This window comes from Lonchura striata, chromosome 4, assembly GCF_046129695.1.
Source record: "Lonchura striata isolate bLonStr1 chromosome 4, bLonStr1.mat, whole genome shotgun sequence".
In the NCBI taxonomy this organism is placed as follows: Eukaryota; Metazoa; Chordata; class Aves; order Passeriformes; family Estrildidae; genus Lonchura; species Lonchura striata.
The window spans coordinates 69,703,867-69,717,375 of NC_134606.1; the positions used below are offsets into that span (position 1 = coordinate 69,703,867).

Here is a 13,509-nt window from a genome sequence, read left to right on the forward strand (position 1 = left end):
TTGTAGAACCTTCTCAAAAAGGTATTGAAGGGGGATTCAGTGGGGCCGAAGAAGGGTTAATCAGTAATCAAGGTGTCTGTATTTTCACCCTCCCAGTTTTAGGTCCAACCTTCTGAATGTATTGGCATGGAACAAAACTTTGCCACTATTATAACCAGTTTCACTTCTGACAATTCTTAAGGACAGCACCTCATCAGTTAAGAAGTTTCCTTTTCCATGCTTCCATGGAAAGTGCTTGGTTTTAGTTGGGCCTTGGATAATTAATACCAATTCTTGTATTACTTTGGATACTGGTTCTCCTGCTTGGCCCCTTCTTCCCTGTTTGCCTCTTCCCCCTCCATCCTTCCTGCATGAGTGTGGGCAGCAAGGGAGCGCTGAGGATCATCAGCACAAATTCAACTCCTAAAGGGGATGAAGTCAGGGATTTGTATCTTAGGTGAGAGAATGAAAAGTACTGAATGGTATTTGTGCTAGAGTAAAGAAAAGAATATATCATTATAATTTGTGGCTATAGACAGAGAGATGTAGGAGTGATTTAATTATTCCAGTCCAAGGGAGAGCTGTGTAATACTGTAAAAATAAAGTCTGTGAAGAACTGTGGCAGAATTTCACAGTAAAACAGGTAAGAGTGGTACCAGTGTTGTGTGTATTCATAACTCCCTCTAGTGACAAACTATAGAGACTACATAACTTCCTCTCAAACAGGAGGGTTTACTTTGTTCCATGTGAAGGAATTCCTACTTTTCGTGCAAAAAATGTTTCAGTCAGACTTTGCTGTAGTAAAGTGGGTTTATATGCAGTGTATATAACTGAAGCAACTACAAGTGAAGGGGAAATTTTAAAGGATGTTTTTTACTTTTTCATGTAGTGAATCTCTGTTTAGTAATTTTGCTGTTTGATGTTGCAGGCCCTTCTGGACATGTTGAAAAAGCAGCACCCACCTGTTGTTGGGACTCCTCCAGGGAAGGGTGACAGGAGCAGCATTGAGGAGATGAGAACCCAACTTGAAGTTCTTAAACAGCAGGTAAGAACAGCTCAAGTGAGCTTTTCTTTCACACAGCATAATTTTGCCTTCTCTCCCAGGGATTGTGCTTGGTAGAGTTGCTGTGTAGAGCTTCTGAAAGGAAGAGCCAGTTTAGCCACAGCTCCTTGGAATGATGTTTCCCCAGATGCTGTCATCACAGCAGAGTCCACAAAGTGAAACTGGGTCCTGGCAAAGGACTGGAGGAAGGACTTATGGAGGACTCAAAGCAGCAGAATGGCTCTTCTGACCCTTGGAGGTGTCCTCCTGCCAGCTCTCTGTTAGGGGCTGAATGTCATCCAGAGGGGATGCTAAATTTCATTAATCACTGGCTGTGTTTTCTGATCCCTTTATCTTAGAAGGTGCCAGTGTAGCCAATTATCCAAAGATCCTAGTCTTGGAAAACTAGAGCATTGGCACTGCAGTTTTTCTAAGTGTGAGGCAGACCATTTACATTCATAGCCTGCATCCCAAGGACTATAGATTTGTGTTTATTTATTTTTTAATCTTTGTTCTGAGCAGCTCAAATGTTTTGTGCAGTCTTTCTCTCCATATGATAGAATATGTTTAAAAACAATATAGTTTTCAGATAATTTTAACACTTCAGGTCTGTTGTCCTGGATAGTGTCAGCGTTAACATTATTGACACACAAATGGATGTGATCAGAATGGGAATTTTATTCAATGGGAATAAAATACTTGTTTCTGTCACGTTTGACAGCAGAGCCAGATTTTGCTCTCTAATGTAATGCTTGCCACATGCTGGTGAACAAAATCCTGCACTTGATTGTACAGTAATGAGTTATTTCATTCTACACAATAAAATAGAGTAAACCAGGTTTTTTTTCCAAAATTCTCATGGGGTATCCATTTTATGAATGTGTTTTTCTAGTTGTATAAATCAGTACAGTGAGTCCAGACTTCCTTCTACATGAAATGGAGCAGAATGCTCTAACTGGACAGAGGAGGGATTCTTGGGACAAAGAGTGACATGACAGAGTCCCATGGGAGCTTGGTTGTCATCAGCCCATCCCTGGTCACGGCAGTGGAGATGAAGGCATTCATTCCTTGGGAGGTGTCCCTTCTTTCTCAGGGCAGCAGGATAAATTTGGCAAATCTGTGCCAAAGAGGTTCCCTTGCAGCTCCAGCAGATTATACAGCTGGGGAGTGGGAGGGAGGTGGGACAGCAGAGAAGGAATTGGGAGAGAAGAAAGGAGGAAATAATGAGGAGAGAAGTGTGTGGATGGACAAGGGATGCAGGGATTTCTGCAAGTGACAGCTTTGTCTGCTTTGGAGGGTCAGGAAAAGAATCTATAGAACCCTGTGTTCTATACAGGATCTTTCTTCCCCTGAGATATTAACATTTTTCTACTCCTTCTGTGAAGTCATAGCACTGCTTCCAGCAAAAAGAGAACTGGATCTGTCCAATGGACAGGGCATGAGCCACAGCAAGCAAGATTTTTGGGAAGAGACTGTCAGCAGGCTTTAGTGAGCAACCAAGGGGACAGGAAAGGGCTTCTGAAAGTTCTGGTGGCAGCTCCCTCTCAAACATGCCTTTACTGTTATTTGTCAGTAGAAGTGCCACCAGCCTCCAGCTTCTCACCAGGTGGATGCCTGCCCATTAGCTGAAGAATTAAGGCAGTCATCTTAATACCAAATAATTTATGGATTTGTGTTTTGTTTCCAAATCTGTGCTCGCTGCCTGTGCCTGGGGTGGTCAGATATTTTTTAATGGGATGAAGCTCTGTGATTCCTGACCACATAAAAAAGAACTAAGCCACTGCATCCTTCAGCATTTGCAAGGCAGCTTATTTTCTAGGAACAGGGTCAAACATCTGTATTTCCACTGGGAATTGTGTACATTCCATTCCATTTGGAATGGTGTACATTATTCTCCCCTCTGCCTCTACACTGGGCTGTGGAGGTTCTTCTCTAACTCCTTCCACCTGAGATATACAGGAGGGAGTTAAAAGTGCCCATAACTGAAGAGAAAACTGGAAAAACGTTGATAAAATATTTGTCCTCCTACTGGTAATCCCTTAAAAAGATGGATACCAGTATTTGCTATCTCATTTATAATATTTGAAACTGATTTTTGCTTTTTGATGCGCAAGGTTGTACAAAAACTGGCACTGGGGACTGTTTCAATTTTCAATTTCAGTTGCAATTGATGAGTGCCACTGGAGAATGGCCATTAATTGTCACTTTGTATCAGTCACAAAAAAAGACAAGGGAAGCTTTTTTTGGAGGACTGTACAGAGCAAGGATCCCCTTGGAATTAATCCTTCTGCTTGGGCAGAATTTAAAAAGCAACCAAACTACAAAGCGAGTCTGCAGAAGTTCACACACCGTTCACGATGATTGCAGGTCCAAATATACGAGGAAGACTTCAGGAAGGAGAGATCTGACCGAGAGAGGCTTAATGAGGAGAAAGAAGCATTGCAGAAAATTAATGAGAGATTACAATCTCAACTGAGTAAACTCAGCTCTCAGGTATGAGTCAAAAGAAAGCTCCCATTGCCAGCACATGTGTATTTTATTTTTTTTTCTCACTTTCCACACAACTCAAGGCTTTCTGGCTTCCATTAATTGACATTGGATTTTATATGAGGTCACCACCTGGGATGAAATCATTCTGAAGTAATGCAGTTAAGAAGATGAGGAACGATTAGAGAAGACTTCTAAAATAAGTAGATGAAGGGAGTATTTATTGCAAAAACTTTTCAAACATATCTGAAAATGGAGGAGGGGGAGGGTGGACACAACCAAAAACAAATCCAGAGGACTTTGATTGTTTCACTGGCACTTGATATAAGAGTTGTGAGATCAAACCAACTTTTGAAATAAAGAGCTTCTGTAGTTAATCCTGACCTCTGCAATTGAATTAGAGTGATGGTAATATCACTGAGGAAAGAAATGGTCTCCATACAAATTAGCTGAGCAGCCTCTGCAATAATTTTTTCTTGCAACATCCTTTTTATCTCTTCAAAGTAGTGTCAGTAGGAAGCCATAGTAAAATCATGGCATGCAAAACTCTGAGCTTTCTCAATCCCCATTTAAGAATGACGAAATTCCGAGGTTTCCTGTCTTGACAAAATTGTGCAATACTTTAAAAGAACGGCTGATTACCAAAATGCTCTGTGGTGATTTATTGTCCTCCCCAGCATTGTTGTGACACAGAAACTTCAGGATTGTCTTATTCTCAACCAAGCCATGCAGCAGAGGTGGTGGGGTCCTGCTGAAGTGTCAGAGGCCGGGTGCCGCCCAGTGCCCCTCACTCTGGCTGGTTTCAGTGATGTTGTGCTTGACTGTCCCTGCAGTGCACCAGCAGTTCACACTGGAGATCTTCCTGTTTGTCTCTTCCTGCCTCAGGATTTTATTAAACAGAGCTTGTGGAGCATTTTAAAGATGAGAGCAAGCATATAAAATATTTATTAGCTTGTTTTCTTAAGTCAAATTATTTAGTTGTGACTCACAGAGTCACAGAATATTAATCATCTTTTGCCCTTCCTGATTCTAACCTTAGGCAAATTGCTGTTGACTCTACTGGAATGCAGAGGGCCTAAGAAAAGACAGACCCAAATCTGAGGCCAACAACTTTGGTCCTATACCAAAATTATTTACTTATCTTGTCATGCAAGTGACTGTCCATGTAGTTCTCCTTCAAACTATTGAAAGTGACTGTGTGTAATTAAAATACAGAATAGTTTTTGAATATAAAAGACACAGTAATGTGCTTGTCATATCTTGGGACCAATATTTTCCTCACATAAAAGGTGTCAAGACTGTGGTGTGGCATAAGTCAGCTGTCTTAAATAATTTTTTTAATGATAAGAAGTATGAAGGGGCTAAACAATCAGCATTGCAACCCACTTGTACCTGACCTGTTGGTTGTATTCCACTGCTAATGCATTTCTTCTTGCTCTTATTTTCTTGACAGACAAAAGACCTCCCAGTGCAGCCTGAGAGGCCCAGTTACCCAGCTCCACTCTTCCTCTCTCCCTGTGTCAGTTATGGGGGTTGTGGAATGGTTCTTCACTGCCCAGATCCTCGGGCACATCCAGTGCTTCACAGGGCACAGAAGCAGCAGCAGCAGCGCTCGGTAAGGCTCCCACCATCACCTGTGTGACAGGGACACTGATGTTCTCAAAGCATGGTGACCACAGGTGCTATCACCCTGCCATCCTCAGCAGCAACTGAATCTGTGCTTTCCTAGTGTGTTGTTTAATCCAGATCAAGATTGAATTCACTTTGGCAAATACTCTTCATCTGTAACAGCACTAAGAAGAAAAACAGGGTTCTTTTACATTTGTTTGTTCATTTAAAAAATACAGTTGTTTGATTTGAGTCTTGCTGATTTCTTAGATTAATTTATTCCCATGGCACACATTCAGAGCCCTTTCTAGCTGTATAATTACCCCACTTTAGAAGGATATGCTCTGAGCCTTCAACATAAGATAATAAAAACCAAATCAGCAGAAGTAGAAGTTGTATCTGAGTGTGGCTAACACAATGGGAAATGTGCCTTTTTTCCTGGAACACCACAGGGTCCTGTCTTCCTCAGCACAAAGAAGAATAGCTTTGCACTAGAGCAGGTTCTGTGAGTGGGAGCTATTTATTCCAAGGAAAATACTGCTTCAAAGAACATTTTTTATGTGCTTTGGGTTATCTAAGTGGGCTGGCTTGTTCCAATCTACTGAGAATGCATTTAAACATGCTGGATGTCATTTTAAATACACAATATCTGATTCTGGCTATAAAGCTGTCACATATGGAAAGATGCTCATTATTTGAGAAATTATAGCTGATTTTTTGCAAAATGCATGTAACGCTTTCAGGCTGTAGAAATCCAATGGAAAAGCTGTGATCAGACAAGTAATTTCTGTGCTTCAGGGGTGTGCTTATCTGCCTATTTATCAGAGTTGGAAGTATTGCAGAATGTTTTTCCCTGCAATTTGGACAGTGGCCCAGATTATTTTGGCTCTTCTCCCTGAACTTTCATCATCTGGGTTTCTAATTCTGTGAGGGATCACTGGGTTTACAACTTTGTCATTCCTGCCAGAGCACCGGTGTCAGTCTGACTGGTTGCTTTGTAACTCCCAGTTTCATTCTGACCCTTTTTTTTCAATTCTTTGCCTGTGTGAGTTGCTGCTCTGAGCTTTGGGTACCTCCCTGAGCAATTTGTTAGCAATGAAGAAAGGTGTTAGAATTTAATGGGTGTCCTGATACGTAATCCTGCATGTTTAGGCTGTGTTTTTGCTTTTTCGTTCTTTTTCTGTTCTTGCACTTTTTCTTTCCTTTTTACACTCCAGTAGAAACATTTTGGTTAGTCTGAAGTGAAGTACACGTCTTGTTCTTGAAATTCATTCAAGTTTGCGGGGTATAGGTACATAAAAAGAGAAGAATTGATCAGAGAACATAAAATTCACCAGAAACTCAAAAGAGCAATGCAAATGAGTGTAATTTGAGCCATTGGTGGAAAAACTACCTGTGCTAAAAGCTTTGTATCAAAGTCTACTTTGTTTGCACACAGGCACAGAATTACTCAATAATTCCTGTGACTGGTACCATTTAAGTTAAAATAAAATAGCTCCTTTTTTTCCTGACAGTGTATGAGAGTGATTACTGCTGTATAAGCATGAGTGACAACACAACATAAAAGTTAAATCTGTTTTCTCTATCTACACCTTCATCCTGCCATCTTAATTCAGGCAAAACTTCTGTAGGAGTCTATGAAATTTGTTCCCTGTAAATTGAAATCTGCAAGATTTCCCTTGGGGCTACTCAATGATTTTGTCAGAGTAATTTCTGCAAAACAAGAAACATTTTTCCAGTGTAACTAATTTGAAGCAGCAATTACCTAGATTTTGACAAGCTTGCATGGACTACTTATTCCAGACAGCCTAACACAGCTTCAGCTTAAATGACTGGTCCCAAAGTTGTTTTCTCTAGTGGTAATTTGCTACTCATTTACCACAGTGGGGGGTATAAACTATAAGGCACTATTTCTTCCAAGATTTCCCTGGATAAAACTGTGTCTGCATGGACATAACCTTCCCAGTACTTCCTCTTGCGAGAAAGATGGGAATTTCCCCTCTCCCACAGTGTTTTCAGGAAGTTACTTGATAACAGCTAATGCTATAGTAACAGCAGTGCTAACCTGTGAGCAAAGGGACGAGGAGAGAGAACTTCATTCCATGTTTCATTCCTGTCACACTGGAGCATTTTACAGATGCATTCAAACTGGAGCAGCTCCTGTCAGGTGGGCCAGGTTTCTCTGGGGTTCTTTGGTATAGGGAGATGCCTGCTGTATCTTCTGCTGCACTTTATTCCTCAGCCCTTTTCAAGTCTGGTTTGGTTCTCTTTAAGTGTCATTGTGATTTGTGGCATCTAGAAAGGTTTACACCAATTTTTCTAATGTCATAGGAAAGGAAGCAAGCTGGAAGACTGGGACTGCTAGAAACTAACTTAAATATATGATTTTGTTTTAAACTGCTTTTGTATGGCTAATGAGAGGCTTCACAGCACAATTATGTTTTTATCATGTCACTGTTCTTTTGTTTGAAGTGCCTGTGAAGTTCATATTGCTGCAATAATGTTTCATTCTTCTGTGCAGCCAGACTATCAGTGGTATGTTCCTGACCAGCTTCCGCCAGATGTGCAGCACAAGGCAAATGGTAAGACAACAGCTGGACAGAGCATGTATTAAATGTACTTTTTTTTCAAATGGAGGCCTTTGAGGGATGTAAAGTAAACTTTGCTATCTATCTGTTGAGTGCTTGTGTGACAGCTTTGCCTTGGAGAGTCAAGGTTGGTATGTGTGCACCACTGGTGAGGTTTCTGATGTAATACCCTCTGTGTTATAGCTTTGTTGAAATTCATAAAGTGTCTCTATTACACATTATAGGATCACACATTTGCCTCATTAAACACCTAGTAATAGTCCTAAAGAAAAGATACCCTCAGAATTCTCCTTGGAGCTTCTGTTGCTCCAGCGAAGACCAAATTTAATGATGTGCCAAAACAGGGGGCCAGCATGGGACAGGTTTAGGAGTCCTTGTTAACAAAATACAGGCTTTAGGATGTTGTTTTACCTTAAAGACAAAATGTCCATTGCTGTTCCTCGTCTGTCCTGGTAGTTCAGGAAGTCTGGAAATAGAGCCATGCAAGTGAACGGAGTTAAATATTTGTCAAAGGGTCAGCACAAACTAGTTTTTGGAAATAAGGAGGAATAATTAGTATTTGTGTCTGGATTTGAAGTAATTCCTGGGTGTTTTGAAGTACTTGTTTTAGACCACTCAAAAGATGGACACCAGAAGGGATCTGTCATCCCATGGTGCCAGTGGATACCGTGTGGGGTGGCAGGGACTGCTGAGTCCAGAAGCTGCTGTGTGACATCTGGAAGAAGATGGCTACAGAGGAACTGTTCTATTATTTGCTGTCATCCACGTTTGCCCAGAAGAGAGGGTAGAGTGGGAATGTAGTTCACCAAAATGGCTGATGGGCATCCCATAATTACACGGCAGCTCTTTGGAGAGTTCTGATGTGGTCACAGCGAAAGTAGTGCTGTGCCTACACAAGAGAATGGGAGATTAATTTTGCCATTCCTCCCACTCAAACTCCAAGTGATTTACTGCACCAGAGGATACAGGGAGGATGTTTATAACAGGGAATGAAGCCAGTGTGCCACCAACTGCAGCTGTGGTCCAGGGCAGTGCACTTGGGGGATCTGAAGAAAGAGAGTTCTTCTTCTGCTTGACTACGTGACTTGACTTCTCACTCTCTGAGAAAAACTTCTTTAAAATGTGTGTTCTGTCTTTCTATTACTGTTCCTTGCCCAGAACATCCAAACATCTCCTTCTCAATGGGATAGAGGTTAGGATACTTGGAGAGTTTTCCCTTCCTTTTCTGCTCCAGTCCCTTTAAAGAGGATTTCTGAATAGTCCCATCATCGTGCAGTGTAGGATATCTGCTTTAACACCTTCTGGGCTCTTATTCTCTTTATCCTGGCTGCTAAAACAGATGATTTTGATCATTTATCCATTTATCACAGAGGTCAAACTTCCACTCTCAAAACATTGAGTCACCTGCCTGGCTTTATGTATTATATATAGTTGTCTATATTAAATCTTCCTCTAAGTATTTTGGGAAAGGTTTCCAAGATAGAAGCTCCAAGAATATGTGATGAGCAAGAGTTCTTGGTGTGCCCATTTCTTTGTTCCATTTTGTAGAAGTGCTAATTACACTGGTGGGTCTAAATGAGCCAGTATGTGCAGCAGCATTCCTGATTCTCAGTTCTCATCCTTCATTTTCTCAGTAGATTATAAATGGACCAATAAATCTCTCTGCTGAGCTAGGTCTTCATTATAGGAACAAATCAGCAGTGAAGCAACTTTTAGGCATGAAACAGTTTCCTTTAGGAATGATATTTCAGTAGATTGATGTGTCTAGGGAAAACCTTTAAATTTCCCTTAACAAATTTTCCTTTGATGCTAGGCATTTTTTTAAGTAATAATTATGAAACACAGATCACAGGTTGTAACTTCAGAGCTGAACACAAGTGAAATGAGTTGGGAAACTGATATTTTTGATAATATTCCATTTAAAAAGCCTGGTTTAGAGATATCTGAAATCTGTGAGTCCCATAATGTGATTGTTTAAAGGTGTATGTCACTAAGCAGGACTTAGTAATTTTTTCTGTAGTTTTGTATAGAGGCAGCTTCATTGTGTTTTCCTCCCTCTCTTGTGAGGACGAAGCTGTTTGCACTCAGTTACTTTGGCATTTGACTTGGGTTCTGCAGGGTTGCTTCTGTAATCAACTGTAATCTCATGTTTTCTGCTTCTCCTGTAACCATATATGTACTTTATTTTTGACTGGCACCACTCTCCTTAGCTGCTCCTATGGTAAAAGGAGGCTGTCTCAAAGGACTGCTGCCCTTGTTAAGCCCAGTTTGTCTTTCTATTAAGTTTAAGAAACATTTTTTTGCCAGCATCTATAATATTAGGATTATCTCTGAAGATTTTTTTAAAAAAATTAATTTAAATTAAATTAAATTAAAAGCCCCAACCCTTTGCTACAGAAATTTGATGAACACTATTTGATGCTGTTTTCTAAAGTTTGCTCTCCAGACTGTTATTTTCCCCAGAGATGTGTTTTGGTATTTGGCAGAGGATCACTTATGCAATGTTATGTCCAGCACTGAGCTCTCGTGGTTGGATGATGGCTTGGATCTGGCACTTTTGGGTTTGAGCCCTTTCTAATAAATTTGGAATAAATTCATCAGAAAACAGGAAAGGATGAGGGGAATGGGGTGGGCAAAATGAGAAGAAATAAAAGCCCTAACCCTCAAAAAGCTGCTTAGAACCTCAGATCACTCATAGCAGAGTTCAGCTTGTCTTCCAAAAAACCAAAGGTGTTTCCTTTAAGGTCCCAACAAAGAAGGAGAAGCAAAGTGGAAATGTAGGTGATACAAGACAGAGATTAAGGAAGATGAGGAGATATTACTGCACCGGCAATACATTTCCAAGAGAATAACTCTTTCCCACCTCTGGACTGATCCCTCCCCAGGTACCTTGCTGTGCAGGAAGTCTTAGTCCTAAAATGTGCTCAAATTCTCCCAGCCTTGTCTCGTTGGACCAGCAGTGCTGCCTTAGGAGGAACTTTTAGCTCCTAAGTCTCTCTGGGCTCTGTTACACTCCTGATGTCAGATTTTGACCTTTTTGTTCTTGGTCATGTTGTTCTGTTTGGTTTTTGTTAATGATTTGGGTTTGTTGGGTTTTTTTTTTTAATTTTTAAGGAGCAAGGCAGAAAGATTTCCAGTAAATGTACTTAATGTCATTTTATTTGGCAAGCAGTGTTGACTTCCTTCTTTATCCAACTGTGCAAAATTGAAAAGACAGTTGTAAAAAAGAGTTTGATCTTGGAAATTTTCCCTGGACCCAGATATTTAATGCAAAATTCTCTGGAAAAAAGGTTTATTGCTCAAAAGCCTATTCAGAGGAAGAACCCTTTTGCGTGCTGCAACTGCTGGCATGTCTTGCCTTTTTCACTTGAAATTAATCCTACTGCATTTCTTTCCTTGGTAGAAATATTCCCAGTAGATGCATTTAAGCACCCCAGTTACCCCTTCAGAACATCAGATACAACCAATGCGTTTCTCCAGCCTGAACTGGATGTTTTTATGTTGGATCCCATGATGCCAGGGATGGGGAGATGCCCAAATGGAGCCTTTTGCTTCCCTCTCCAGGGGTAGCTCTGGAGGCTTGTGGCAGCAGCTGGTCACCTCCTCATCTTGGCAGGCTCATGGAAAGCCAAGCTCAACCTGCACAGCCCTAAGGGTGCCCAGATGAGCACATGGATGTGCCCGCTTACTTCCATTATAGTCTCATCTCCTCTTCCTTTCCACACTCTGCTGCTTCCCAGATTTTTGCCCTCGAGGCACCTAATTTGCTACTAATGTTGTTATAATTACAGCTAATTGGAAGAAGAGGAGGGAGAAGTGTGGGGTTTGCCACTGGAAATAATGACATCTGTAGGGAGAGGGGGGAAAATATGAAAAACTGAAAAAAATGGATTTGTGGAGGTTTTCAGTAAAAACCAGACAGAAAAAAAAAAGTCTATTAATTGACATCTTAATTTTCCTGGAAAAAATCCCAAACCCCTAACATTTTTGGTATTAGCATGTCCTCAGTGCATACATTATATGAGAAATTATCAGTGCTTCCAAGTAGTCAAGACAGATTTAATTAGCAGTTTGCCATCCCCATTGGGAATGCAAATGTGATTATTTTTGTCATTTTCACTGATACAGCTTGATTTCTGCTACTGCAAAAAGGCCATTAGCACACTTCTGATTCCTAACTCCAGAACATGTGAAGTTAAAGTGCTTTTAAAAGTCAGCTTGAGCTGAAGATCACAGAACGTGTTGTAGTTCTTCAGAGTACAGGCAGAAAAGTCTCTTGGGAAGAGGAACAGGATATGTGATTTAAACAGCTGCAGGGTTTGATCATTTTATTTCTGTGAGCAAACAGATCAGGATTCATAATTTCTAATGTTTTCTCTTTAAGTGAAATACTGACTGCACTTGTGCTTGTGATACTAGAGATGTGTTAGAGCATTTCCAAAACCTTCTGAAGCTTCAGGAGGCATGTGTTGCACCAGCAATAGCGTATTTTCCTTTCTTCAGTTTTGTTTTATTTTCCTAGCTTGAGTGACTTACTTTCAAACACATTTTTGAACCACAAACACCTGCTTAGTCATGGGCATTCATTATTCCCTCTGCCAGATTTAGCTGCTCTCTTGGGTGCACCTAATGCCAGTGTACACCTCTGAGCACTGCTGAATGTCAGCTGATCTTTTTAGAAGTCTGGAAAGATTTTACAAGGGGGTTTTAAGCCATTAGACCCTACTGTTTGTTCTGTGTCAACCATCAGGATTAGAGAAAGGTTGAGACAGAGACTCCTGGAGCACTCTCTGATATCCCCACTCTCTTTTGCTTCTTCATTCCTACTGCCACTTGTATTGGTTTGATTACAGTCTTGTAATGAAGTGCAGTGCTGGCTTTGCGGGGTGTGTGTGTGGAAGCATTACAAAATGGAGGAAAATTAGTCCTAAGTGAGTTGTATTTCTCAATGTCACAATAATTCCCATTGATTTTGCTGTTGCAGATTCTTCCCTGGAGAAGGGAGCCCATCGCTGACAGCCTCCGGCCTGGAGAAGTGTAAACCAAAGGCTGCAAGGCACTCTTGCAACTTCATTATTCTGTTTTCTTCTGGGGTTTTTTTACTCCTAGCTCCTTATCTCTTCAGTGCATGTGATTTATGCCTGGTAAAATCCCTGTGAGGACAATAGAAAAGCAGCTCATACAGGCTGGTGATCCTCAAGATCCAGTTAAACTCTGCTGGGAAGCGTTACTGCCCTTTGTTCTGAAGATGCTGTTTGTGCTGCCTTGTGAGAATCTCTTTAAAAGCCTGATGAGAAGAGATGCAGTTCTTGCTGAGGATTCAGACTGTCACATCTGGTTTGAATTCAAGAGCTTGCAAGCCCAATAGTGGTGTGATATTTTTGTTGTTGTTGTTTTCATTTGGGAATGATGAGGGCTTTTATTTGAGTCCAGGGGATGATTTGTTGATTGATCACCTTGAATTCTGTCCTCTCCTTGGTTGGTAAAAGGGAAATCTGCTTCATTGTTTAAACTCCTTTGTGTAATTGTGATCAGGGTAACACCCATGCCAGGCCAGGTAGAAGGTGCCCGCTTACCTTTTTTCAGTCAGGTCAGATCTCCTTTTATTTTGGCTCTTGAATGACATGTTAAAACGTAATCACAGGGGGGGTTTTCTGTATGTACTTATTTGTATTGCAAGAATATTAGCAGAAGTATTGAATGGGTTTCACTTCAGAGTGAATGTGGTTTTATATTTCCAAATTACTCTCGTAATGAATCTGAACATCATCATGTAAACTCTAACCAAGAATAAAACCTGGTTTT

The 13,509-nt window shown here is 40.8% G+C and overlaps 1 protein-coding gene across 1 annotated transcript in view; it reads left to right on the forward strand.

Annotated features, from left to right (window-relative positions):
- TNIP3 (TNFAIP3 interacting protein 3) overlaps nt 1-12,720 on the forward strand; it is a 34,391-nt gene extending 21,671 nt beyond the window's left edge. The window contains exons 9-13 of the mRNA XM_077782651.1: nt 908-1,024; nt 3,389-3,514; nt 4,962-5,123; nt 7,638-7,698; nt 12,689-12,720. Coding sequence (XP_077638777.1) covers nt 908-1,024; nt 3,389-3,514; nt 4,962-5,123; nt 7,638-7,698; nt 12,689-12,720 — 498 coding nt within the window. The remainder of the gene's footprint in view (nt 1-907; nt 1,025-3,388; nt 3,515-4,961; nt 5,124-7,637; nt 7,699-12,688) is intronic.
- Nucleotides 12,721-13,509: the final 789 nt, after the last annotated feature.